Raw genomic sequence first — 26,824 nt, forward strand, 5'->3', positions numbered from 1 at the left:
CGTGGTTTATTTTATTAAATACATTTTCATGGGTTTATTACTTGCATACATCATGGCTAAAAATGCGTTAACCCTTTAGTATAGGGAACACATATTCATTATTAACTACGACTTTTGCCTCAAACTCCTAATTACTGCTTATTAATAGTTAGTAGGGTAGTTGTTTATTAAGGGATAAGACATTAATATGTGCTTTATAAGTACTAATAAACAGCCAATATCCTAGTTAGTGTTGTCAAACGTGTCGTACCGGTACTGAAATTTAAAAAATGTGATGATACCAGCATTTCCCTCTAGCATTTTGAGCGCTGTTGAACAGATTCTTAAACAGCTCTGAATGGCCAATGTGTTGACACGCTCAACATGTATGTCTCTGATTGGCCAATGGCACACTTTTAAATTTCAGTACTGAGTTTGTACCAAAGTCTGTACTTTTTGACGACTCTAATCCTAGTAATATGCATGCTAATAAGCAACTAGTTAATAGTGAGAATTGAACTCTAAAATAAAACTAAAAGTACTGCTATCCATATCCAGTGTGCTGTTTTACAAAATATTGTACAAAACTGTACAAAAGTGCTTCATCTCTGTGTGACTGTGTGGATGAATATGACCCTTCACAATAGATAATGCTTTACAATGAACTATAGAGAGCTACATATGACAGTTTATCTGTTCAATAAAACATGTTACTCGTGATGATAAATAACGGCATATCCGCGTCGCTTTTACAACATTTCAAATCCCTCAGTTCTCGCCATCTCCGAAAAGACAAGCCAATGTTGATTCTTGCTTTATTACGAGCTCTGTGGCGCTCTGTTTTCCCCTGCAGACTTTCCATGTCTACCTATCTTGCTCGTTGTAACAACTAACCTCTGACCTCTCGCACCAGACACACGTCAAAGCAGCCGGAGCAACTTTACTCTGTTTACGGATAAGACTAGACACATGTACGCAATTTCCCACAAAACCATCCCGTCAGGTCTAAAATATAAAAACGTATAAAAGGCTTACTATATTATACATGTATTGACTGACAAAAACAAAAAAGTTACATACTTAATTGGTTAATATTAGCCCAAAAAAAGGATCTACTTTCTCTGCATCGACCAAAAGTTCTACATGGCTTCATTCCTTGTTCAGTTCCAAACGCAGTGTCTGTTTGTGTGTTGATAGGTAAGGATGATATGGAGATGTGCGAGTTGAGTCTGGAGGAGACCGGTTTGACACGGAAGCGTGGCGCTGAGATTCTGCCCCGTCAGTTTGAGGAGATCTGGGAGCGCTGCGGAGGAGTTCAGTACCTCAGAAGCGCCATCGAGAGCAGGCAGGCCCGACCCACATACGCCACCGCCATGCTGCAGAGCATGCTCAAATAAACACACACACACACTCTTTAGTTTCATGAGGGACGGCTGCCAGCTCTTACATAACCAGCACTGACTTTCACTTACTTCTTCTTTTTATTTTTTATTCTTTTAATATTCTTTTTCGTGTTTTTTTTGTTTCGTTTTGTTCTTCTTTTTAGTTGCCGTTTCATTTGTTGTTTTTATTTGAGTTTCTGGTGCGTTGAATCATCTCACTGATCTTTGATTGCTGTTCTTGACAGTGTAATTGCCTCTAATCTGCCTCTTATTATAATTTACTTCATGTAATATTTTGGTATGATATATGATCAGTAATCCATAAATACTTCACTGGGAGTGTTCCTGTAGAGAAGTTCAACAAGTGTGTCTTTTCCTAACATTTAAATCAGTCTCGCATTGAAATAAAGCTCCTCTTCGACTTGCAGATGTAAATACTGATATTGTTCAGCACTTTACTCTATTTTGAGTTTTGTTTTTCACTGTGAGTTTAACTGCTTGCAAAAAGTATTTACGAAAGCTACAAAACAGTAAATACAATAACTCTGGTAAGTAATGACCACTAAATTATGACTTTTGAATGGAAAATGTTTAATAAAAGAATAATGATTTTAATAATATAATTTAGTCATTCTTGTGATATTGTTATTTCCCCTAATTTTGTAACACTATAATTTTAGCAAATTATGCAATAAGATAGACAAAGCACAGTCTGTAATTGTGATATCTGACCAAATATGTATAAGAGCAATATGCAAATGAGATTTATTTCTATAAACAAAATGAAGATTTGTATCATCAAACTAAACAAGGTACTGGTGTAGGCATGATCTGTCCAGCTAAATAAAGTTGTCTGTTTTCTTCCAACAAATACAGTGATTTTATATAGATATAAACCAGCACAATTCATGTAAAAAAAAAAATAAACCACAATTGTACAATAGAGTTATGAGAACCTCATTTCAGGGATTCCCTCTTCTTTAACATTTGACATTACAATTACAATGGAAATATCTATCTAGATATATTTTATAGATAGATAGATAGATAGATAGATAGATAGATAGATAGATAGATAGATAGATAGATAGATAGATAGATAGATAGAAGAACTACATTTAACCATTTAATTTCTTTGGATACATTTTACAAAAATTTTTTTTATTTTTTTTATGTTTGGTGCTATTTAAAGCTACATTGTGTAATTTTTTTTGTTGATTCTTAGCAAAAAACACTTAGTTCTTTCAAAAATATATGTGCTCATTAATGTATATTTACTTCTTTCAAGTAATAAAGTATTCTCGTAAGTTTATAATCTGCCATTGAAAGTACATACGGGTGAGGGGTTCGAATGCCGGTCGCCATGTTGCCCCTCCATCTTGGAACTACATTAGCCAAAGAGGGACATACCTGTAAATTCAAGCTTCGCCTTTCGCGCTTTACACTCAGTGACACCGTGACGAATGCGAGGGGGAGATTACTCGCGACTGCCGGCAGATTTGAAAGATTGCTGATGGAGGATCACGCCTATTCTCGAGGACATGTAGCAGAGTCGCCAAGGAAGCGAAAGAGAGAATTAAAACGTCAACGCGACAGGCAAATCAGCAAGACCAAAGTCAATACTGGAGTAACTTTTCCCAGATGGAAAGAGCTCATGAGGAGCAAAGATTTTAAAACGGACGCCGAAGTTGCCTGCTTTCTTCTCGACGGGTAATTCAGCCTATTTGTGTAAATTCGAAGTTTTATAGTTGCTTGTCTAAACATAGCATGGCTGTGCATAACGCCAGAACGACCTCTAGTATAACTTGCGTTACTTTTCCTCACGTCAATGGTGAAAAAGTATTGTTTACCTTGTAACATAAATCTGTGCTGCGACGGATCACAGGTGATAGTTTTAAAGGCGCAATTGGACGAAGTCGAACCGGAAGCCATGTTAATCTTGGAATAATACGGCCACCGTAGGAGTTAAAACGCCCTCGGAATTTAAAGGAACAGAAACTAATATTTACTGGGTAGTCATATACAATTTCACCGCTAGATGGGGGAAAATATCACACAGTGTAGCTTTAACATTCAGTCAAATAATGTTTGCAACAAAGTTCTCTTCTCAAGACAACCATTCTAAAAGACAAAAAAATATATATAATTTATAATTATTACACATCAAAACAATTATGTTCCAACCTATGAGAACATTTTAACAGTGTATTCTTTATGATCATACAAGAAGAATTTCCTCATTGTGAGAAAACCCTTAATCATTTCTGCCTTGTGAAAACATTCTACCTGAAATCCAGTTGCGTTTCTTAACGTTCTCATGAGAACGACATGTAACATATTAACCAATAGCAACTCAACTTGGCTATCCATCTGTTCAGGATGTTTGGCCACTCATTCTACTATCTTCATGAGTTGTGGGATCATGGGAACATCTTTTAATGGCTGGACAAGCACCATTGGAAGACAGCATGACACGTCCCACTTCTGTTAAAAGAGAAACAAGTCATTTTGCATTGATGTTGTGCAATAGATAAAAAGATGTTTATCTATATAAATCATGTAGGATGTACTTTCATCATTATATGCTTATGTTATCAAATTTAAGTAATCCTATATCCATTAAAAATATTAAAATGACTTAGTTTTAGGCCCTGTTTACACCTGGTATTAAGATGCGTTTTGGTCGATCGGATCACAAGTGGACGACACTAAATACAGTGGCCTGTTGCACAAAGCTAGCTGAACAAACTCTGAGTTTCAGAGTTTCTATCCAAATCCAGGTTTCAGGTTTAGATCAGGTTCAACTGGCTCACAACACTCGGTATAAATGTTCTCTGTCAACTCAGGTTTTGAAGCAGAATGCATGATGTGAGTCAATTAATATAATAATTATATGAATGTATTATATGAATTATGCATAATTATATAAATATTGCATCTTAACTCACAACTGATTGGTCTAACCCAGAATAAAGCCATGTAGCGCAAGTTCCCATAGCAATGAAACCCACTAAAAAAACAATCCACCTCCTTGAGCCCGAAAAACCAGAGTTTGCTCAAACTAATCTTGAACTTGCCTTGGAACATCTGAAACCGGCTTTGTGCAACAGGTGTAAACAGGACCATATTGTTCAACTGGATTCAATTGTGCTGAAGTACAGTCCAGCTAGTAACCCCACAACATTGTAGTCTTGATTTCATTAACCTGCAACATGACATTAAGCTAGACCTGGTCTAATAGTTTGGGATTTGATTTGAACAACCACAACACAAGGTGATATGAGATCTGATCTTACCTCAGGGACAGTATTATAATGTGGAGATCATCTGTGATTAACTCGTCAGGCCTGGTATGGTGGTCTGGTCTCGGCCTCTGTAAAACAGGACAACACACGCAACAATATGAAGCTCAAGTTTCAAAAGGCAAAGAAAGACATCAATATCAGCTGAAGGGGAAAAAGAAAATGTCATATCCCAAGGACAAATTCACAGGTGTAAGGCATCACAATTTCTGTAAAAAAGACACATTAGTAAGTAAAAGTTTCTATGTACAACACAGGCTGTTGTTTTAGAACATTCTGGAAATCATTTCATTTGGATTCCTTGGGTAAAGTCCTGTTTTATGGGAAAAGTGTTCGCAAATATTTTCTATTAAATTATAACTACAACAAAAAAAGAGGTTTAATTAGAATGTGTCCTGAAAGTGCTTGCAAGGCAGCAAAAAAGTAACTGTTTTACGAATTGGCAATTCTGTACAAAAACTTACAAATTAAAATGTAAGCATGAAGCTCTACCTCTAACATTAACTCTAATACAAGTGTATGAATGACATTGTACAAATTCATCACAGTATGTTTTATTTTGCCAATGCGTAAATTAGTAACAGGACCAATTGTCATGAGGGTGTATAACATCTAACATTGTACATTTAAGATTTTCAAACTAAGGATAAAGTTGATTTATTAGTGAATAAAAACCAAAAATAGCCCACATAGAGCTGAAAATGTGTGTAAAAGTTTCAAATGGAATTTGGTGGTTATATAATATTTTGGAGAAGAAAACGTAATGGGAAATTTCAAACCGGTTCTGCCTTGCAATCACTAATTCGATGTTCATACTCTTTAGTTTTGGTTAACATGAGGATGTGAAAACCACATGTGTCCTAATCAGAAAAGATGCCTGCGGTTCAGCCCACTGTTGGAAGATGCAACTGGAAGCATATACACTCACAAGCCACTTTATTAGGTACATCTTGCTAGTACCAGTACCAATTCTTCATGGCACAGATTCAAAGGGTGCTGGATCTCCTCAGAGATCCTGTGTGATGATGATAGCATCACACAGTCACTGCAGATTTGTCACCCGCACATCTGTGATGTGAATCTCCTGTTCCTCCACATCCCAAAGCTGCTCTATTGGATTGAGATCTGGTGACTGTGGAGGCCGTTTGAGTTTATTGAATTCATTGTCATGATCAAGACACCGGTTTGAGATGATTTGAGCTTTGTGATATTGTGCGTTATCCTGCTGGAAGTAGCCATCAAAAGATGAACACTGTGGTCATAAAGGGATGCACATGATCAGCAACAATACTCGGGTAGACTGTGGCATTTAAATGATGCTCAGTTGGTACTGAGGAGCCCAAAGTGTGCCAAGAAAATAATCCACACACCATTACACCACCATCAGCCTGAACCTTTGACACAAGGCAGGATGGATCCATGCTTACATGTTATTTACACCAAATCCTGACCCGACCATCTTAATGTCGCCGCAGAAATCCAGACTCATCAGACCAGGTAAAGTTTTTCCAATCTTTTGTCCAATTTTGGTGATCCCGTGTGAATTGTAGCTTCAGTTTCCTGTTCTTTGCTGACAGGAGTGTCACCGGTGTGTCTTCTGCTGCTGCAGCTCATCTGCTAGAGAAGGTTCGAAGTTTTGTGTGTTCAGAGATGCTCTTCTGCACCTCGGTTGTAACGAATGCTTTTTTGTGTTACTGTTGCCTTTATATCAGCTCGAACCAGTCTGACTCTGTCTGACCATTCTCCTCTGACCTCTGGCATCAACAAGGCATCTTTGCCCACAGAGCTTTGCCCACTGGATATTTACTTATTATTTATTTTAAATACTCAGACCAGCCTGTGTGGCACCAACAACCATGCCACATTCACATGCCAAGTCACTTAAATCACATTTATTCCGCAGCCATAGCCATATCACCCAGTAGCCCAAGACTGGTTGAGCAATGAAAGGGTTGAGCCTGGTCAGTACCTGGATTTGACACCTCCTATGAAAACTAGGTTGCTGCTGGAAGAGGGGTTAGTGAGGCCAGTAGGGGGCGCTGCTCACCCTGTGGTCTGTGTGGGTCCGAACACCACAGTATAGTGACGGGGACAATGTACTGTAACAAGCACCGTCCTTCGGATGAGATGTTAAACCGAGGTCCAGACTCTCTGTGGTCATCAAAAATCCCATGGCACTTCTAATTCCCTCCATTAGCCTTTATCAGTCATGACCTCCTAATAATCTCCATCCTTTGAATTGGCTCGATCACTCTCTCTCCTCTCCACCTATATCTGGTGTGTGGTGAACGCACTGGTGCCTTTGTTCTCTGCCGTCGCATCATCCAAGCGGATGCTGCACACTGGTGGTGGTTGAGACCCTTGAGGAGAGAATTTCCAACATGATTGTAAAGCGCTTTGGGTGTACAGTAGTACACATTAAAACGCTATATAAATGCCTCATTCATACATTCATGCATTCTAATGCTCAGTTTGAACTTCAGCAGATCATCTTGACCATGTCTGCATGCCTAAATGCACTGAGTTACTGCCATGTGATTGACTGATTAGATCTTTGCCTTAACGAGAAGTTGAAGAGGTGCATCTAATAAAGTGGCTGGTGAGTGTATATTGACTTCAGTAAATGGGATATTGCAATCAATGTATGCAAGACTTTAGATTTTTTTGAATTTTTCTTGAATAATTTGTACTTGTGGAGGCTCTAGTTAATCCAGTTAGGCTGGAACAGAGACATCTGATTGTTCAGTCAATGAAAAGATACTATCCCAAAGATAAAAGGCACAGAATGAAACTAAGGAATGAGATGTATATCTAATGAGAGTTTAAAAGTGTGTTCATAAATGTGTTTAGAACAGAATCACATGAAGAATAGACTGGGAAGCAAGTAAAGATGTTATACATTTTATGCAAAGCAATTTTGTAAATAACATATATTTCGAATTAACTGTGAATAGTTCGCTTAAGAAAGATATTATTAAAATTAATTTGTATGCTTTTTTCACAGCAATATGCCATTAAAGGAATTTCTTCTCTTTGTAAAAACAGATGAAAATTGCGTTAGTATGCAACAAACTATTTTTTGTTTGTTCTTACAAACTGAATAACTTGGGTACTGGACCTGGAACATTCCTAACATAAGAAATAAAGAATTTGCATTTGGTATGTTGCTTACATTTGTATTATCTATTTGTCTAGTCAAAATTACAAAGATAAATTTAATTGTATATCTTGTCTTTGGTATCTTTAACACAACAAATGATTTAACCGCAAAAAAAAAAAAAAAATCAGAAAATCTGACGAAAAAAGACCTGCTTACACTAGAGTTAGTGTCTTTCTGGTCCGTACACATTTCCTGCACATAGATAACAAGAGAGAAATGATGGCATAAAGAAAGGCGAGCACCCCCACGAGGCACACTAGGGAAAGAAAGGGGTCTAGTGACACGGAGACCAGCTCTGCACATCTCTCCCCGATAAAGTGCCAGAATTTACCTACAGGACATCTAAAAGGTTCAAGAGAGACAGTTAGAACATGTACAATGGAGGTTTTACTATTAAAGGGTTAGTTCACCCCAAACAAATTTCTGTAATTAATTACTCACCTTCATGTCGTTCCAAACCCGTAAGACCTTCGCTCATCTTCGGAACACAAATTTAGATATTTTTAATGAAATCCGAGAGGTTTCTGAATCAGCCATATAGGCAGCAACGTCATTGCAACTTTCAAGGCCCGGAAATATGTAAAGTCGGCATTCTGACGTAGAAGTAATTCATGACAGAAATTTCATTTTTGGGTGAACTAACCCTTTAAAGAGATCCTTCACAGCTATACAGCAGCATCCCTCTGCTTACATTTTTAAAACATTTGAAGAAATTACCACAAAGCATAAGCAAAACTACTGGAGTGCTGGAAAAAATGTCCCACTATAAATGTATTAAACAAGTTAGCTAGCGAAGAGTAAGAAACTTGATTTACTTAAGGTAAAAACAAGAGCATTTCATTCAATTCCGAAGCAGAATTGAGTTGAATTTAGATTGTAGAATTTAACTGTTTATATCTATATATGATTGTTCGCTGAGGTACCTGCAAGCGGCACCATGCCCTGGTACAATCTCACACTCTCCTCCATTGAGACAGAAATCAGGCTGGACCACACAGAGGCTCTGACATGGCAGTCCTTCCAGCGTTACATAGCCTGGGTCACATAAACATTGTGCTTCCTTTGTCCAGAGGTTCACCACGCACTTCGAAAACTCGTTGCAGGCAAGAAACTTGCAAGGGTCACCTTGATCAGCTAAAATGAAAGAACAAATTAGACTCATCTAAGTTGTATCAATTCTTTGCCTTCTGTGAGAAGTTCTGTCCATGTTTCTGCTTTCCAGACTGACTGATCTAGTTTGAAATCAATAGTAATGGATGCTTACAAAGGTAAGACTCTTACCTGGTTCTATGTCTAGGGAATGGCTGTCGATCTCTATGTCCAAACGCTGGGCTGCAGCATCACAAAACTCCTCCAAGACATGCTGGACAGCCTGAGTAATGTTGTACGGCACAGACTTGGCAAATTTCACCTTGCTGTTGACCACCACACTTCCATTTCTGAAGTTAAGGATCTCTAACTGCTTAAAGCCTGTTAGGTTAGACTGTAGATATGGAAGTAGCTGTGCACAGAGGAGACAAAAGCATAATTTATGTATGTTCACCATACAAAAATCACTGGACAATTACAGGAGTTAGCGGAAGGACCTTCTATTAACCTAAGTGATAACCTTGAAAAGAATAATACCATTCTGCATAGTATAAACTGTATACCGCCTCATGATCTTAAAATAATTTATATATAGAGTATGCAACGATAAACATTACAATAAAGCTGCAATGTGCTACATTATTGTGACAAGACCCATCTATAGCCACGTTTCCATTACCCTTCAAATTGCGCAAATTAAAATTGCGAATTGAAAATACGTTTAATGGAAACACGTAATTTTCGCAAAAACTCCCATTTATCGCGAAAAAGTTTTTACTCTCGCATGAGGAGGTTTTTCAGGCAATTCGAAAAATAAATATTTCGCAAAACTGCAATGGAAACAGTTTTTGCGCATTTACAGGTCAGCTGACGTAGACGACGCGGTGTGTTTGGACAGAATACAAGACAGAGTTTTTAAGAATTCATATAATACAAAATAATTACAGCAATAATGGATTCTAAACCTCAAATAAAGCAGATATGAGGGAGAAACACCCAGAAACACCTCATGTGCTGCTCACAAGTATAAGGGTCATTCCTTACCATTAATGCTTGGAAAACACACATACATCTCCTTCGATTAATAATAATGGCCAGTGCAGTGGCTGGGATTAGTACATAAACCTCCATTTTGGAATGATTTTACTGATCGCGAGAGGAAAAAAAGAAGTTTTAGTCGCATAACATCGGTTAATGGAAACAACGTCATTTTGCAATCGTTTTTTTGTCGACATTTCGAGAAAAAAAAAACGCAAAAATTTTGCGCAAATCTGTAATGGAAACGCGCCTTATGTTGCATGTTAGTTCAGCAAGTGGTGTCCTGTAGTCATCATGAACCGATGAAAAAAAAATGTCAGTGATTTTACTTAAATGAATCAAGAAAATAAAGAGTTGTATGTTCTCTCACTGTAGAATATCACTGCTCACCACAATCAACAGAAATCAACATCTGAAATAGCTGCACTCACCAGTTCAACAAATCTGTTTTCCAATGATCGGTATTCTGTAGAGCTCTTATCGAAAAGATCTTCAGAGAACATCATGTTTGTGACACGCAAACTGAAAAACACAATTAGTTCTTTGCCTTTGCTCGCAGTGGTCATTGAGGGAGTTGTGAAGTACGTTAGTGATGGCACTTTTGTTGTCTCCAAGGGATATCCTTCATTTGGAAAAGAATATCCATTGTCATAACTCAAGAGGTCAATGGTCTCAGTACTTACTACATCTATTTGGTCTAACTCCGTGGCTAGGTCTTTTAAATTAGTAAATGGGTCCTCAGTTTCCACATTCGGCACTTCAGTACTTACTACATCTATTTGGTCTAACTCCGTGGCTAGGTCTTTTAAATGAGTAAATGGGTCCTCAGTTTCCACATTCGGCACTTCAGTACTTACTACATCTATTTGGTCTAACTCCGTGGCTAGGTCTTTTAAATTAGCAAATGGGTCCTCAGTTTCCACATTCGGCACTTCAGTACTTACTACATCTATTTGGTCGTCTAACTCCGTGGCTAGGTCTTTTAAATGAGTAAATGGGTCCTCATTTTCCACATTCGCCACTTCAGTACTTACTACATCTATTTGGTCTAACTCCATGGCTAGGTCTTTTAAATTAGTAAATGGGTCCTCAGTTTCCACATTCGGCACTTCAGTACTTACTACATCTATCTGGTCTAACTCCGTGGCTAGGTCTTTTAAATTAGTAAATGGGTCCTCAGTTTCCACATTCGGCACTTCAGTACTTACTACATCTATTTGCTCTAACTCCATGGCTAGGTCTTTTAAATTAGTAAATGGGTCCTCAGTTTCCACATTCGGCACTTCTGTACTTACTACATCTATTTGCTCTAACTCCGTGGCTAGGTCTTTTAAATTAGTAAATGGGTCCTCAGTTTCCACATTCGGCACTTCAGTACTTACTACATCTATTTGCTCTAACTCCGTGGCTAGGTCTTTTAAATTAGTAAATGGGTCCTCAGTTTCCACATTCTGCACTTTGTCATTTTCGGACTCTTTAAATACAACATCCTGGACAACAGTTGATTGTACATTTTCAGTTGGTGAATCATAATCCTTTTCCAAAGATGTCGGAGTAACGATCGATACATCTGTTAGGACTACTTCAAAAAGATCATGGTCTGCAGGTGAAGTTGTCAAAGGTGTATCAGTTGCAAGTATATCAGTGGGCAGTGATGCATTTTCTTCCTCTTGTTCTATAAGGACAACCTCTGTCTTAGTGTCTTCCTCTGGGAAATCAAAAATGACAGGTTAGAAATTACATGTAAAATGGAAAATAGTTATTTACGTGGATCAATATGACTGTCCTGCAATCTTAATTCTCCTATCCCCGATAGATGTAGCAGAAGACTTTCACCTAAAACAGCTCCTGTCACTTCTGCACTCAGGTATCTTTTTCCTTCTTTATTCCTTCTTTTTCCTTCTTTAGCCTTTCTTAACTTATATTTAAATCAAATTTAAATTAAAGACCCTGTAAAGTTCAGTAATCAGATCTGTTATTGGAAACTTGTATGGATGTCTCCAGTGTTTCAGATGATGCCAAAACTTTGGCTCTTTGCCATACATATTCCCATGTGAACCTTTTCAAAGGTGATTCTAAAAAACATTCTGACAAACATTTTAGTAACACACATAGCATATCTCTCTCACCTATATCCGTGAGCTGTGGCTCCTCAGTATCTCCAACAACAGATGGTAAGTCCTCTTCTTTCTTCGAAGCTGATTCTGTGACCATTTCAGATAGAGATTCTGAGGCAGTTGATACGGTAGGGTGAACATCAGCCACTTCTGGTTTTGTGGTGGTGTCCTCTATAACCATATCTGGTATCTCAAGAACTCCCTCAGTAACCTCAGTTTTGGAGTTTGGATCCTCAAGCCCAAAGTCTTCCACATATTCAGGTTTAGCAATGTCCATTTCTGGTTGAACACGGTCAACTGGCACAAAGGGTAAATTATCACTTACAGGTTGGTAATAGTCATTGTTCTTAAGGTAAATTTCTGTCACAGAAATCTCTGGTGGTATAATCTTAATCATCTCTGAAGGAGGTTCTGTTGAACCTTCAGTAGGTTTGGGGACTTCACTTGCTATCTCCACATCAGGCTCTTCAGTTTTGATACCTTCCTCATATTCTACCACATCAGAAGGCTTTGATTCATCAGCTTCTCTCTCAGGTTCCACCACCTCACCCTCTTCTTCAAGTTCTGTTAAACGAGGTTCCTCCTTGGGTTGTACTGCCTCAGTTCCTGGCTTCCTAGTTACCTGAACATCCTCCTCTTCTCTCACTTTAATCTCCTCGTCAGTTTTATGTTCCTCAACATCTTCTTTTGATTCTATAATGACCTCTGTTTCTTCCTCTAAAACTTTTCCCTCTCGTTCTGCCACTTCATCCTGTTTAGTTGGTTTTCCAATCCAATCTCCTTCTGGTTCTGGTGCCGCAGTCGTTCTCACAGGTTCTAATGTGCTATACTCTGTATGAGATTCTGTTACCATAGTCACTTCTTCAGGTCGGAATACCTGATCTTCTAAAACAACAGAATCTTCAGTTACTCCCTGAGATCCAGTTACTTCTACAGTTTCTGTTGTCACAACCTTTACCATGGGTAAATCAACCTCAGACTTAGTTTCTTCCACTGGTTCAGCCATCACCATTTTGGTATCTTCCTCCTTTAGTACAATTACTGTGTGAGGCACCTCTGGAATTTCATTAGAATCTGTAACTTCAGTTATTGGATCAATTGGTTCAGTTGAAGGTTGTAGGGTGATGGTGAAGTCGGTTGTGACGGCCAACCTTGGTTGTTCAGACCCAGGACTTACGGTTGTAGCGGTGGTGAACAAAATGGGGGTGGTGGTTACTGGGTTAAACATGATGTCATCTTCTGGTATTGTGTTTAGATTAAAGTCACTCTCAGGTGTAGGTTTCTCTGTAGTTCTAGGCTGTTCTCCACTCGAGGGTAATGCTGAGATAGCAACTGAAGATGTTGGAGCCAGATTGTTGTCTTTATCAACAATAACAACTGGTTTGCTGTCATCGTCAGCAGGAGCTTCCTCTACTGGTGGAATCTTTATGAGCTCACCAGTTTCCCCTTTAATAGTTTCAAGCTGGTGTATAATGACTGCCTCATTCTCAGGTTCAACTGTTGATTTTGCTGTTGTGGCGCTGATTGTGTCTACAGTTGTGTGTAAAATGGTCTCCAAAACATTCTCATCGTCATCTGAGGAAAGATGAACTTCAGTCTTGGTTTCTTTTGTTGGAAAACTGAGGTCACCATATGAATCTCGATCAGAGGACTGCAAATTAACAGATGTACAATTATGTTGTTGCATTTAAAGATGTTATGCTAGTGTTATTCTCTGTAAAACAGCAAAAAAAACAAAAAAAAACATGAAGCACAAAAGACTTAAAACAGCCAGTTCTGGTCCTGGTAGTGCATTTTACACTAAATGGCATCTCTCGCTTATTTGGTAACTGTTTTTTAAAACAAAGCACTTGAGGTTGTTCTATATTGTCAATATGGAAGGCGTTTCTGGTAAGGGTGTTGCGATTGATTGGGCACCAATAGCTATCGGCCGATAATAGCTTTATATAGTTTGATTGGTGGTCTCTATAAAGGCAGATCAGAAAACTCACGAGACAATTTTTTATGCGCAGCTAAAATTGCTTCACTACATTCACCAGTCTGGTAGTTCTACCAGGTGTATGAAAAGGACATTTGCAATGTCTTTTTGCGGACAGCAGAGACATTGCATCCCTACAGCAATGACAGCAAGAAACTAGGGCTGTGCGATTTTAGTACATTTCTTTCCTTCACAGCGGTGTGCTTTTGTTCTTCCCTAAAAGCCCAAACTTCCCCAAAATCCAAATCCCAGTTAAGAAGGCGGTTATAGCACACAAGCCCAAGAATATTACTGAACTGGAGGCCATTGCTCATGAGGATGAGGAATGGGCTAAGATTCCTCAGAAACTCTGCCAGAAGCTGGTGTCTGGTTATAGCCTGCATCTCATTTGAAGCAGGTCATGAAAGCAAAAGCGTGTTCTACTACTGAAGATGCTTGCCATGAAGAGGTTGAATATATTTGAGAATGCAGAAGTCAAAAAGTTGCATTTTAAGTTGAAAATTGGGGAAACCACTTGAAACATTTGTTGTGTTGAGCTATTTCAATTACTTTTTTTTGATTTGTTCATTACAAACAACTGAAAGTCTGTACATTTAGTCAATAAACCTGATTTGCAATGGGGGTTGAATAAGTTCATTTACAACTGTATATTTAACTTATACAGTGTAGATGATGCAGTGTTGTTTTACATTTTATTACTTTTGTTGATAAAGACTGTTCTGTTTCTTTATTTTTATTATTTATTTCACAGGAATGCTATATTTGTTAAGCTCTAAGTAAGTTTTAAGAGAGGGAATGGAATATGTTGCTTACCAATTAATAAAGAGTTGTCAATTCATGATACTTTCTCATCTCTTAAATTGTTCTATAAATGCATTGTTGTTAAGAATAGTATTATTTATTTCAGTAATCGTATCGGCCAATACTGCTGCCATTGATCGGTGATCGGCCCCAAAAATCCTGATCGGAGCACCCTTAGTTTCAGGCATTTGTAAGTTGTGCCCCTTTATCCATGTCGACCATATAAAATGGTCTCTTGTACCTCATTGTTTTATTATATGAGATTAGTCACCTCAGTTATTATGTCTTCAGAAACCTCAGTGACAGGCGTTCTGGTTGAAGGTTGGTCTTTGCCTGATGAGAGAGAATTTGTACACAACTTGTAAAAACTGTAATTAACTTGTAAAATATAATTAAACGACTTTTTTATTTATTTAAATTGTACACAGAACTTAATTTGGTAACACTTTATAATAATGGTCCGTCATTAATAAGTAACTATGCAGGAAGTAATGAAGGACTAATGAGCAGTTCTACATTAACACTTCAGCTACTACTATTAACTAATTAAGAAACAAGCTTAACTAATCAGTAAGTAATATAAAATTTAGGAGATTATTCCTTATTAGGTAATCAATAATTACTTAATGAGATTAGCTTCATTAATAACTATTAACTAACTGACAAATTATAAAGAACATTATCGTGTGTCTGAGACGTAATCAGTCATCATTTTTACTATGAAAATAGTCATAAAATACATCACTACTTACTCAAGTGTTAGCTAGTCACTATGCAGGAACTACTAGTGATCTGGACCATTATTTTAAAGTGAAAAACATCTTTTTCACTTTAAAATAATGGTCCAGATCACAAGTAGTCCTTGAAGAGTGACTAGGTAACACCTGAGTAAGTAGTGATGAATTTTATGACCACGTTGAAGGTAAAAAAAGATAATTACTAACGTCTCAGACACGATAATGTTGTGATTAGTAATTAATTAGTCATTCTTTATAAGTTGTCATAATTACTTATTAGTTCTTAATGATGCCAATCTCATTAAGTAACTATTGATTACCTAATAAGGAACTATCGTAGTCCTAAATTCGATATTACTTACTGATTAGTTCATATTGTTTCCATATTAGTTAATAGTAGTAGCTGAAGTGTTAATGTAGAACTACTCATTAGTCCTGCATTAGTTCCTGCATAGTTACTTATTAATGACGGACCATTATTATAAAGTGTTACCCTTCATTTTTATTTGTGCATGTACCTGTATCAAATGTCAGTGAATTAAGATCAAGAAGAGAGGTCTTTTTGCTCAGTGCTTTAACTATCATGTCCTTCAGACTTGGTCCTGTAGATGAAACAACTGTGCCAAGACGTTCATCAGCAATGCTTGGTACAATAGTCTCAAAAACAGCCGAGTAGACTGCAGATATTCCTCCAGCCCTGGAGAAATGGAGGCAGTATGCATTTACATTTATTTATGTAGCAGATGCTTTTTATCCAAGAAATAAATGGATAATACTAAAGGTGATTCTACACAGCACATTATATACATATGTAACTTTTACCCCTCAGGCTCTTCCGCCTCGCTTGCATGTAGGAAAGGATACAAAGATGTAAAGTAAAATGCAACAGAGAAATCAGATATACACAAACACTTCCCTGGTGAAATATGAACAGCTAATGATGGAGATACAAACACAAATGTCAGTGTGAATGTTATCATTATTATTTTTATTTTTATTTTTTTAGTACACCTACCTAATTCTTAACACGTGGACATCCATAAATCCAGGTAGGTCTTTGAAAACATGTTGCATCTGCAACAAACAGACAAGTGTACAGTTTAACATGTTGCTGGAAGCTTGTTTCCACAACTGAATAAAACATTTTAAAAAAGGTAGTAGCGACTTCTCGCAGTTCTGACTTTATAGCTCGCAATTGTGAGTTTACATCTCACAATTCGGACTTTTTTCCTAAAAATTGGACTTATAACTTGCAATTGCGAGTTTATATCTCACAATGCTGAGGGAAAAAGTCAGGATTGTGAGATAAAAAGTCACAATTATCTTTTGTATTTTTTTTATTCCATGGCAGAAACAAGATTCCATTGGTTGCCCATTATATACATTTAGGCAAATGTATAAACTAATACCGCCAGGTAGCACAATCCATAATTTTCAAGACAGAATAGAAAGTCTTCCAACAGATTGACAAAACGTTACATTTCCTACAACCCCTTCTGTCCCTAGATCCCTCAGTCTAACCCTGGTGAAGCCTCTTAACCCGTTGAAGCTTTGATTCCTCAAAAACACTGAATGGTGGATCACTGTTTGGTCATTTTCACAAACCTGATCTTGAAGATGCTGTGACAGGTCATGATACTGAGGTGAATCGGCACCTCTCAGTATTTCTTGATACCCGTGGTCCACCAGTGTAACGCTGAACTCTATGACATGATGTACTGGCTGCTCTGGAACCACATTGTGAAGATCCAACTCCTGAAAATATAGCACACAAGAACTATTAAACAAGTACTGCAACAATGTATAACCTGCATTATTCCCCAAAAGGTTTAGGCAACTTTACAGGTTAAATAACAAATATTTAAATTGAAGTATTCATGAAAGTGCTGAAAAAAAGATACTTTGTCATACAGGAATAGCACACATTGTAAATTGCCTTACCTAGAGTTAAAGAAGCTCAATTGTAGACCTGTAATTTCTTAAAGGAGAAGTTCACTTTCAAAAAAACTTTTGCTGATAATTTACTCACCCCCATGTCATCCAAGATGTCCATGTCTTTCTTTCTTCAGTCGCAAAGAAATTAAGGTTTTTGATGAAAACATTCCAGGATTTCCCCCCATGTAATGGATTCTATTGGGACCCAAACGGTAGAAGGTCCAAATGACAGTTTAAGTGCAGCTTCAAAGGGCTTTAAACGATACCAGATGATGAATAAGGGTCTTATCTAGCGAAACGATCGGTCATTTCCAAAATAAATAAAAAAGTTTAAGTTTTATAAGCACAAATGTTCGCCTTGCTCTGTTCTGTGATGCGCGTTCGTGACGTCACGTAATACGCAATTACGTTGAAAAGGTCACGCTTGAAAAATTTCTGTCCTGAAGAAAATGTTCTTTTTGGCTTTTTAATATTAAAACACCCAGGATACGCACACGAAATGGGCATTTTAAACGATAAACTGACACAAATACATTTGAAAATGTGTATATGGTCCTCCTCCTGCACATTTGTAAACACGTCAAGCGTGACCTTTTCAACGTAATTGCGTATTACGTGACGTCACGAACGCGCATCACAGAACAGAGCAAGGCGAGCGTTTGTGCTTATAAAACTTAAACTTTTTTATTTATTTTGGAAATGACCGATCGTTTCGCTAGATAAGACCCTTATTCATCGTCTGGTATCGTTTAAAGCCCTTTGAAGCTGCACTTAAACTGTCATTTGGACCTTCTACCGTTTGGGTCCCAATAGAATCCATTACATGGGGGGAAATCCTGGAATGTTTTCATCAAAAACCTTAATTTCTTTGCGACTGAAGAAAGAAAGACATGGACATCTTGGATGACATGGGGGTGAGTAAATTATCAGCAAAAGTTTTTTTGAAAGTGAACTTCTCCTTTAATAAAGCAGGCAAATGTCAAAGATTCATGATCCCCGCATTCAAAAATATTGCTCCAAAGTTATCAAAGGCAATCTTGTTCTCTACTCTGGATAAATATTTTGGTTTCTGGCAGATCTCTTTATATGCCAGTTGTGAGACACTGACCAACTTCATCATCGCAGTTGAGTATTTTTATTATAGTATATTAGTATATTATTAGTATATATTATTAGTAATATTATATTATATTATATTATATTATATTATATTATATTATATTAATCACATCAAAGTCATGTTGCATTGTGGGATATGGAGCTGCCTGAAGTGTAAGTAGATTCGCTGCCTCAGTCAAAATCAAGGGGTTGAGGGTCTGTCCATATAAACTTTCCTTGTCCACTTGAAGTGGAACACACTTCAAAATGGAGGATTGGTTTTCCCAAGGGTAAGTACTTAGGGAAGATTGTGAGTGTATGGTTGCGTTTAACTCCACTTTTAGACATTTACTCACGAACATCCCTAAGCACTTCCCCTCTGGGAATCCCCACCGCCATTTTGAAGTTTATTTGGACCGACTCTCAACCCCTTGATTTTGATCCGAGTAAATGAGTCCACTCAATATGTACTCGAATCCATAGACCGCAATGCAACAGGATTGTGACCTCACAACAGGAACTCCAAGGGCGCAGGGTTCTGCCAGTAGTGGGCACTAATGCAACGTAAGCAATGATGTACATCCGAGTGAACGAGTCAGAGGGAAGTTAGCAAGGGTAGGGCATAAAAAAATTGACTTAAATGAAGCCGAGGTCTAAAAGCTGAACACAACTCAGCCATCCTGAAGACCCTAGCTGGATCAGGTGTGTTTAATTGGTGTTGAAGTTAAGCTCTGTAAAATGAACCACCCTCCTCCACCAGCCACCACCATTTCCCACAAGACAGTTGAGAAAGCAGTGTATACTGTGGATGTTGCTGCAGCTAGATCTGCACACAGTTCTGATGTGCTATGAAGCTACACCTAATATAGCTACAGGGTGAATCCTGCGCAATTTATGTTGCAAATCCGTACTACCTTATCTGTCTTAGAAGTTAAGCTTAAGCTAAGGCTTATCGGCCTGGTGGTCATGGCCCACGGTCATGGACAGCAGAGCAAAGGCTGCTTATAAATAACACTGTGTAATGATTGAAATGCAGTCACTATATTTTTAAAGTGAATTTCTAGCAAGCACTGCTTCCAGTTGTTTAATGTGAAAATTAAGTATATGAAGTATGTTAGACAAATGTGCTCCAGACCTGTGAGGCAGTAGAGGTGTCTGTTGTAGTGCGGACAGTAGTAGATACAGTAGTAGATTCAGCTGCTGTGGGAACAAATTCATGTACTGCTGCTTCAGTCAGGACTTCCTCTGAACCTGAACAACAGAAATTGAGCTTAGGTCGGCTTACCAAAATTATGAAAACTTCTCACTGAAGACCAAAAACAATACCTTCCATTTCTTGTGCTTCATCGGTTGCTGGCTCTTCACTTATATTTCTATAAAATTAAATTGAATATGTATCATGATATTAAAATAATCACAGTCCATAATTTTTGTTATAGATGACTTATAGCTGTTTTCAGGATATGAAATTATATGCCGTCTCACCGTTCTAATTTGTCACTATTCTTATTCAACCTCTGTAAAGAAAAGGAAAATCATTACAGGAGAATTTTGATTAAACATAAATTTTTTGGCCATTGACTAAAAACTCTAGAAAAATGGTAACCTAAAAATTGCAACTTTTAAATTTACTGGATTCATTTAAGTAAAAAAAAAAATATTTTTTAATATAGATTAATCGACCTTACTTTTATGGTTAGAAATAGCTCTTTAAGGTATTAATTTCAGGTTACCACTTTTTAAAGTGTACACAGCTAAACCTCTCCCGGGAGTTTATTTGGCTCCACGCTCAAGAGTGTTAAAGTGTTAAAATATGAGTGTTAAATGAACACTGAAGCTGTGAAGTGCTAAAGTTAATGAGATAATTAAGTGATTAATTGAGTGATGATTGACCATTATTGAAGACACCTGATGTTATGACAAGCAGAATCACCAAAGGAGAAAATCACAATTTGTAAGTTACCATTATGGTGATCGGTGTTTGCTTTAATTGAGCTCAAGACCTTTAAATTATTAACATTAGATTTAGTTTGGCTCTTGTAACTGAGCTATAACAGCTAGATGATCAAAGAGAAAAGATGATCTGGTGGTGTTGGTTGTGTTTTGACATAATTATCATTTGACCTGAATCACCAAACTCATATAGAGTTAGAATTATATTGTTGATTACAGTATAAGATCAAGCTTTTTCAAAATAATCCAAAGCATTTCTTAGAAGTTGTTCTGAAAAAAAAAAATTAATCATCTAAAAAACCTTTCATGTAGGCAGTGCACACACATACATCAAGAATCAGCGTAAGAATCTCAACTATGGTGACAAACAGCATATTCAGATAAACAGATCAACTCTGAATATTAGAAAACAAGCGACTAAAAAGTCACATAAAAACAGCAGAAATAAAAACAAAATATTAAGAATAAAGTAAATTACTAAGACAATTCAGATCCTAATTTATTCATACCGCAATGCATTATGGGAGCCATGAATGAGTTTTGATTTGTGGCACCCAGAATGCACTGCAACATGCTTTATTATTGTCACCATTATTGAGATTCACGGGCTGATTCTTGATATCTGTGTGTCTAAATAAATGTAAAAAATCAAAGGTTTTGTATTAAAACAACTTTTTAAGAAATCCGTTGGATTACACTGAAAATGCTAATGCTATTATGCTGTACAAGGACAGTGCTGTTATAATCAATAAATAATGATTATGTCAAAACACAACCAAAACCATCAGATCACCATTTCTCTTTGTTCATCTGGCTGTTATAACTCAGTTACAGCAGCCAAACAAAATCTAAAATTCTAAATTTAAGGGACAGAAGCCCAACTAAAACAAACACTGATCACCATAAAGGGACTTAAAATTTTGATTTAGAAATTTAGATTCTGCTTGTTAACATCAGGTGTCTTCAATAATGGTCAATCATCACTCAAAAATCACTTAATTATCTCAAAAACTTTAACACTCTTCAGTGTGGAGCCAAATAAACTTCCAGGACAGTTTAACACTGGAGTTTTTGCTGTGCACACACACACACACACACACACATTCCAGTTTTATGACATCTTTTGACTATATAGTATTGTGTGCATTTTTGATTAGTTTACCCTGTAGACCATGTCTACGTGTTCCTGCGAATGGCTGAAATTCATGGCGAGATCTGAGATGCACAGGGAGTTGTGCTGGCATGTGTGGACCCATTTCTGGTACTCCGAGTTGCTGGGAATTCTGTCCAAAAAGATCCGGAAAGCCTCCCATACAGCCTCCTGGCAAACTGACAATGTCAATAAATTACAAAAAAGTCTTTCACAGCATATGTCCATCTTTCTGAATCTGTTTTGTATATTAAAATATATTCTTCTGTATTGCTGAATTGCAATCAAATATAAATCAAGACAACAGATCAAATCAACAGAGGTGTTTCATTAATTAATTCATATTAGACAATTTCTTATCTAATTTTGACTAATTATGCCTGATTATTCTCTGATATAGTGTACATTTTCTCTCAACTTACTGGATATATTTCTCTAAATTTGAATGTATATACAAGTTATATGGTGGATACATAAAAGAGCGTTTTTAAATTTGAATTTAAATTCATATGTTTAATGTCTCCTTCGTCTGACACACTTGTCTTGTGCTGTGTCCAAATTCGCATACTGTAAAATAGGTACTATATTTGTTTTGAAACTTGCTTTGTGACCGTTAAAAAAGTATGTACTATATACGATGTGTGTGTGTTGTGTAGTATGAATGAAAAGCGGATGTACTACATCCGCCATGTTGTCACTGTCATGTGACCTACGGACCACGACGCCAGTTGTGTCGCTTCCCTGCCATTCACTCATGGGATAGTAAAGTGTCCATCGGATACGCAATTCAGAATCTCTGCAGTAGTAAGTAATCCGGATACTTTTCGCCTGCTGTTTTATGAACATTATTAATTCAGACGCTCACACACTGTCTTCCGCCTACTATATAGTTGGGGGTGGAAGTCTTTGCTAGATTCTCACGATCTCAATCAGGTGTGTTAGATGACGGAGACATCCAAATGCTGCATCCCAATTCAGAGGCTGCATCCTTCTTAGGCCTACTGCATCACCGCAGCACGACAAAGGCTGTCCCAATTCGAAGGCTCCCCCAAATGCGTCCTTCGTTTTCCGTGAAATAAAGGATAACACAGATGGATCCTTCGTGGCCTTGCCTACCCCAGAATTCATTTCACACCAGTGACAACAGATTTTTTTGCAGAGAAAATTGCCAAATTATACTTTTACACGTAAGTATTGGGTTTCAACTTACTCAAATATCTAATGATACAAATGTAAAAAGAAAAAAGAATCGGTTTAAATTGGTTCAAATGTTGACATATCTTACTAAGATGTGATTAGTTAATGGACCATGGTGAACACATTTAGACAGTTTGTGAACTGTGACAGTTTAACATAACTTTCAGAAAAGTCTTGTACAAACGTTGCTGCTGCTCATCAACGGTTGTCATACAGTAGTCCATATCTGAGCTATTGAAAATTATTCTGGCAAAAGAGTCCTGGATCTTAAACGTTCTATTCATATCACGCCAAAGGATCCTCATAGGGTAACACTGTTACATTCTAATGTACTGATGTTACATCAACCATTCACTTTTTGATCTACTGAAAATATTTCTGGCCAAAGAGTCATCAAAAAGTACCTAACAATGTGTTCTCATAAACTACTTTAGATGTTACATCAACAAGAACAGTCCTCCGTAGGTTAGACCCAAGTGGCAACCTCCCTGTCTCTCTCTTGAAACCAACACGGAAGTGAATTCAACGGCAATTCATCGACTGGCCGCTTGAGGCCGGCTGCAGAAGTGAGTCAAATCTGCATCTCCCCCATGTTAAAATGCCCACCTTTACAGCAGAAAAAAACATGTTTACAGCCTGGTGCAAAAAGTGGCTTTGGTCTATACAGCTAATTTTTCCCTTCATGACGACTGTGCAATTTTTTATAACTCATCCGTTTAAATTATATTAAGCCTTAAAATTTCTGCATAATTAAGGGTGTCCACTTTAGAGTGACGGGTGGATTCCCGCTGCTGTGGTCATTAGTCATCATTAGCCATTTGTCTGCTGTCTGTTAGCCGTCACGTTACCTCAGTTCATTGTCTGACTGTAAAAATAAATAAATTCGGGAGTGACGCGCTGCCAAGATGGAGACGGTCGGCCACGCCCACTTTAGGCTTCAAAAACGGTCTTCAGAAACCTACGGGTGACGTCACGGACACTATGTCCATATTTTTTTACAGTCTATGGTTAGACCATCCCATTTAACAACGCTCAGTCCAAACTTCGCAGCCTTCGAAGGATGCTGCCTCTGAATTGGTACACAGCCAAAATGTGCAGTGTTGGGAAGGAGGGGCTTCCAGGAATAGGGTTGATAGCCACTGTACTAAACAAAACCATTGATGCATTTGAAAGGGTTAAAGGAATAGTTCACTTAAAAATGAAAATTCTGTCATCATTTCCTCACCCTCAAGTTGTTTCAAACCTGTATGAATTTCCTTTTTCTTCTGAACACAAAGGAAGGTATTTTGAAGAATGTCGGTAACTAGACAGTTGATGGACCCCATTGACTTCCATTGTAGAAAACAAAACTGTTTGGGGTCCATCAACTGTTTGGTTTCCGACATTCTTCAAAATATCTTTCTTTGTGTTCAACAGAAGAAAGAAATTCATACAGGTTTAAAACAACTTGAGGGTGAGGAAATGATGACAGAATTTTTTTAACCTTTCTAACAGGGAAGATGCTTATTGTACATAAGTTTGCGAGTTACCTCTCAGTGTGTAGAATGTTCGGTGGCTGGCTATGACCTCTCTCATTGTCTCCTGTGGACATACTTTCACCTCCGAGTGGAAGAAATCTGACCTCTTGACGCGATGCTTTTCCATTTCAAATATAGTTCTGACCCCTGAATTCTGCTTTGGTGCATTTTGGTTTGTTAAGCTGCTAGCATCAAGAGTCTCTAATGGGTTTAGCCTTCTTCTGTCTGAAAAATATAGTAAGTTCAAAATAAAAGGTTAGTAACTTCATTGTAATTCAGCATATTTCTGCCAAAATATTCTTTAGAAAGTTGACATTTATCAGCTCTCAGCCCTCATGGACTTTCAATACAGTAATTTTTTCCCCAAAATTAGGATATTCTGCAATGCTATGCTTTGTTTCTGCACTCATGTTTGAAGGACATTGATGGGTTTTTTTTTTGTGTGCACAAATGGCAAGCAAATTTACATTTTGAAAAATAAATCTGGAACTGTGCGCTTCCACCTATATAAATTCTGCCATACACCTATTTAAATTCTGCAGAAACTTACTTTGAATTTTACTTTGGCCATTTTTGCAACAATTTGTAAAAAGAAAATCTGTATATCATTTAGAAAAGCTAAAAGCAAAATCAAAAGCAGTATATTTTAATGCATGGCACATGACTACTTGTTGACATGTATCTAGTGAATATCTAGAGTTCAAAAAAACTTCATTGTTTGATGATCCAAATACCAAAAAAACATCCTTAACACATTTTCCTCTGTAGTCATTTGTGTGGCTATATTTGAAACTTGTGACTGTTTCTTATAAAACACTAAAACACAAATATATGTTCTTTATCAAAACAACATTTTGGTTGCACTCTACTACGCATTGAATAACATTTTGTTTCCTGGTGTGTCCGGTAATTTCAAATCACTTGAGTATCATAATACACATCTAGAAGTGCCACCTCATGTTTGACTAATACACTGCACTGCACACTGTAGCAGAAATCACCAATTCACAATTTTATACCGAAAATTCTGTCCTCATCTACATCTTGTTGTAAAATTTGACTTTGTTACCTTGAATTCCTGTGACGGACAGTATAAAGAAGAAGAGTGTGAAGAGATGCCCACTTTTCAAAGACATGCTGACTTCAAGTCGTACATCTAACCCCATGCTGTATTAAGACAGCACAATACTTCAGGTGCTAAGTCCCTTTTCTTGGATATATCCGTCAGAAGCTGGAGAAGCCATTATGGTCCCTGAGACCTTGCTGTCAAGCACTGAGACCTAAAGATGGAAATGAAGAAACCTGGAAATTGAGACGGACTTTCAGTGTCTCACAGAAAACAACACTGTGAATGTTAAAAGCAGAAAGAGAGAAAGCAGGCAGGGATATATGATAGAGATGCAGTATTGGTGTAGAGGCGTGACATTGTGTGACAGATTACAGTGAAGTAGTTAAAAAAGCAAGATCTGTTTCTGGAATAATCTGATTATCTGATGCTCAGACATAATCCTGCTTTACCCGTGGCCCGCCCACCTCATCCAATTACTGGCTTTTCCATTCAAGCGTCTGTCAGCTGCAGTGCCAGATCAATCGCCCACTCCGTGTTGGGCAGCACCTCATGAAGTAACAGTGTTCACCCCAGTGCTGCTGAAATCATGCCTCCCGTATCAGTGCGTGTTTGGAGACGAGGTGTACTTGCTTGGTTTAAAGAGGGTGTCCATTCTCAAAAATGGATGTCCGTTCTTGGGATCACCTGTAATGGCCGTTTAAAGCCTGTTGAGTCTGACTGCTTTTGAACTATGACCCCTGTGATAGGGATAAGTGGAGGAAAGTTAGAAGTAATTACTGCTGATATTGACGGTCCAAAGGCTTGGTCTATAAATACCAAAGCCTTGGCATCAGATGAATTGCATGCGAATTCACTGCTGTTTTTCTTTAATGTCAGTCCGCCTCACATCTAATCAGCTATGTTGTTTTGTGCACATTTGATCATGGTAGAATTGTCAGGTCAGTAAATGGTTTGTTTAACAGTTTGCATTGTTTTAGAAAAAAAAATCATTCATCTCATTCATCAGAAGTGCAGACTGGAGAGTATTTCCAGGAACACTTCAAATGACGACAGAGACGTTGCGTCATCAGATGCTGAGGATGTCAACGTGACTCCAGGGTTACACTGACTTTAATTGGCTCTGATGCTCATGTATTATAATAAATGAAAATGTATCAAAAAAACTAGTGTGTAATATCCAGCCCTGTCATAACACCAGTAATTTATATAGCATAAAACTGAGTATATAAAACTTAGAATAAAACTACAGGTTCCTTGCAATTGTCTTACAAACAAACAAATTAATCTGTCTGTTGATTCAACCCTACTATGTAAACAGAATT

At 37.6% G+C, this 26,824-nt stretch overlaps 2 protein-coding genes across 7 annotated transcripts in view; one reads left to right on the plus strand and one right to left on the minus strand.

Annotated features, from left to right (window-relative positions):
• myo6a (myosin VIa) overlaps nucleotides 1-2,273 on the plus strand; it is a 52,925-nt gene extending 50,652 nt beyond the window's left edge. For all 6 annotated transcript variants that reach the window (XM_084432593.1, XM_084432594.1, XM_084432595.1 and 3 more), the window contains one exon: nucleotides 1,177-2,273. In XM_084432593.1, the coding sequence (XP_084288719.1) occupies nucleotides 1,177-1,376 (200 nt within the window). In that variant the 3' untranslated portion in view covers nucleotides 1,377-2,273. The remainder of the gene's footprint in view (nucleotides 1-1,176) is intronic.
• A 1,453-nt stretch (nucleotides 2,274-3,726) lies between these two features.
• On the minus strand, nucleotides 3,727-25,872 carry impg1a (interphotoreceptor matrix proteoglycan 1a). Its single transcript, XM_084432592.1, has 17 exons — nucleotides 25,503-25,872; nucleotides 24,446-24,658; nucleotides 21,732-21,898; nucleotides 20,102-20,133; nucleotides 19,943-19,989; nucleotides 19,752-19,867; nucleotides 17,189-17,338; nucleotides 16,599-16,657; nucleotides 16,406-16,426; nucleotides 16,102-16,280; nucleotides 15,118-15,179; nucleotides 12,080-13,718; nucleotides 10,382-11,658; nucleotides 9,105-9,324; nucleotides 8,747-8,957; nucleotides 4,658-4,734; nucleotides 3,727-3,845 (listed from the first exon to the last, which is right to left on the minus strand). Exons 1-16 carry the CDS (start codon nucleotides 25,597-25,599, stop codon nucleotides 4,695-4,697), a joined length of 4,530 nt encoding a protein of 1,509 aa, XP_084288718.1. The 5' UTR covers nucleotides 25,600-25,872; the 3' UTR covers nucleotides 3,727-3,845; nucleotides 4,658-4,694.
• Between the last annotated feature and the right edge of the window lie 952 nt (nucleotides 25,873-26,824).

Source organism: Rutilus rutilus (assembly GCF_951802725.1).
Source record: "Rutilus rutilus genome assembly, chromosome: 15".
Taxonomy (NCBI): Eukaryota; Metazoa; Chordata; class Actinopteri; order Cypriniformes; family Leuciscidae; genus Rutilus; species Rutilus rutilus.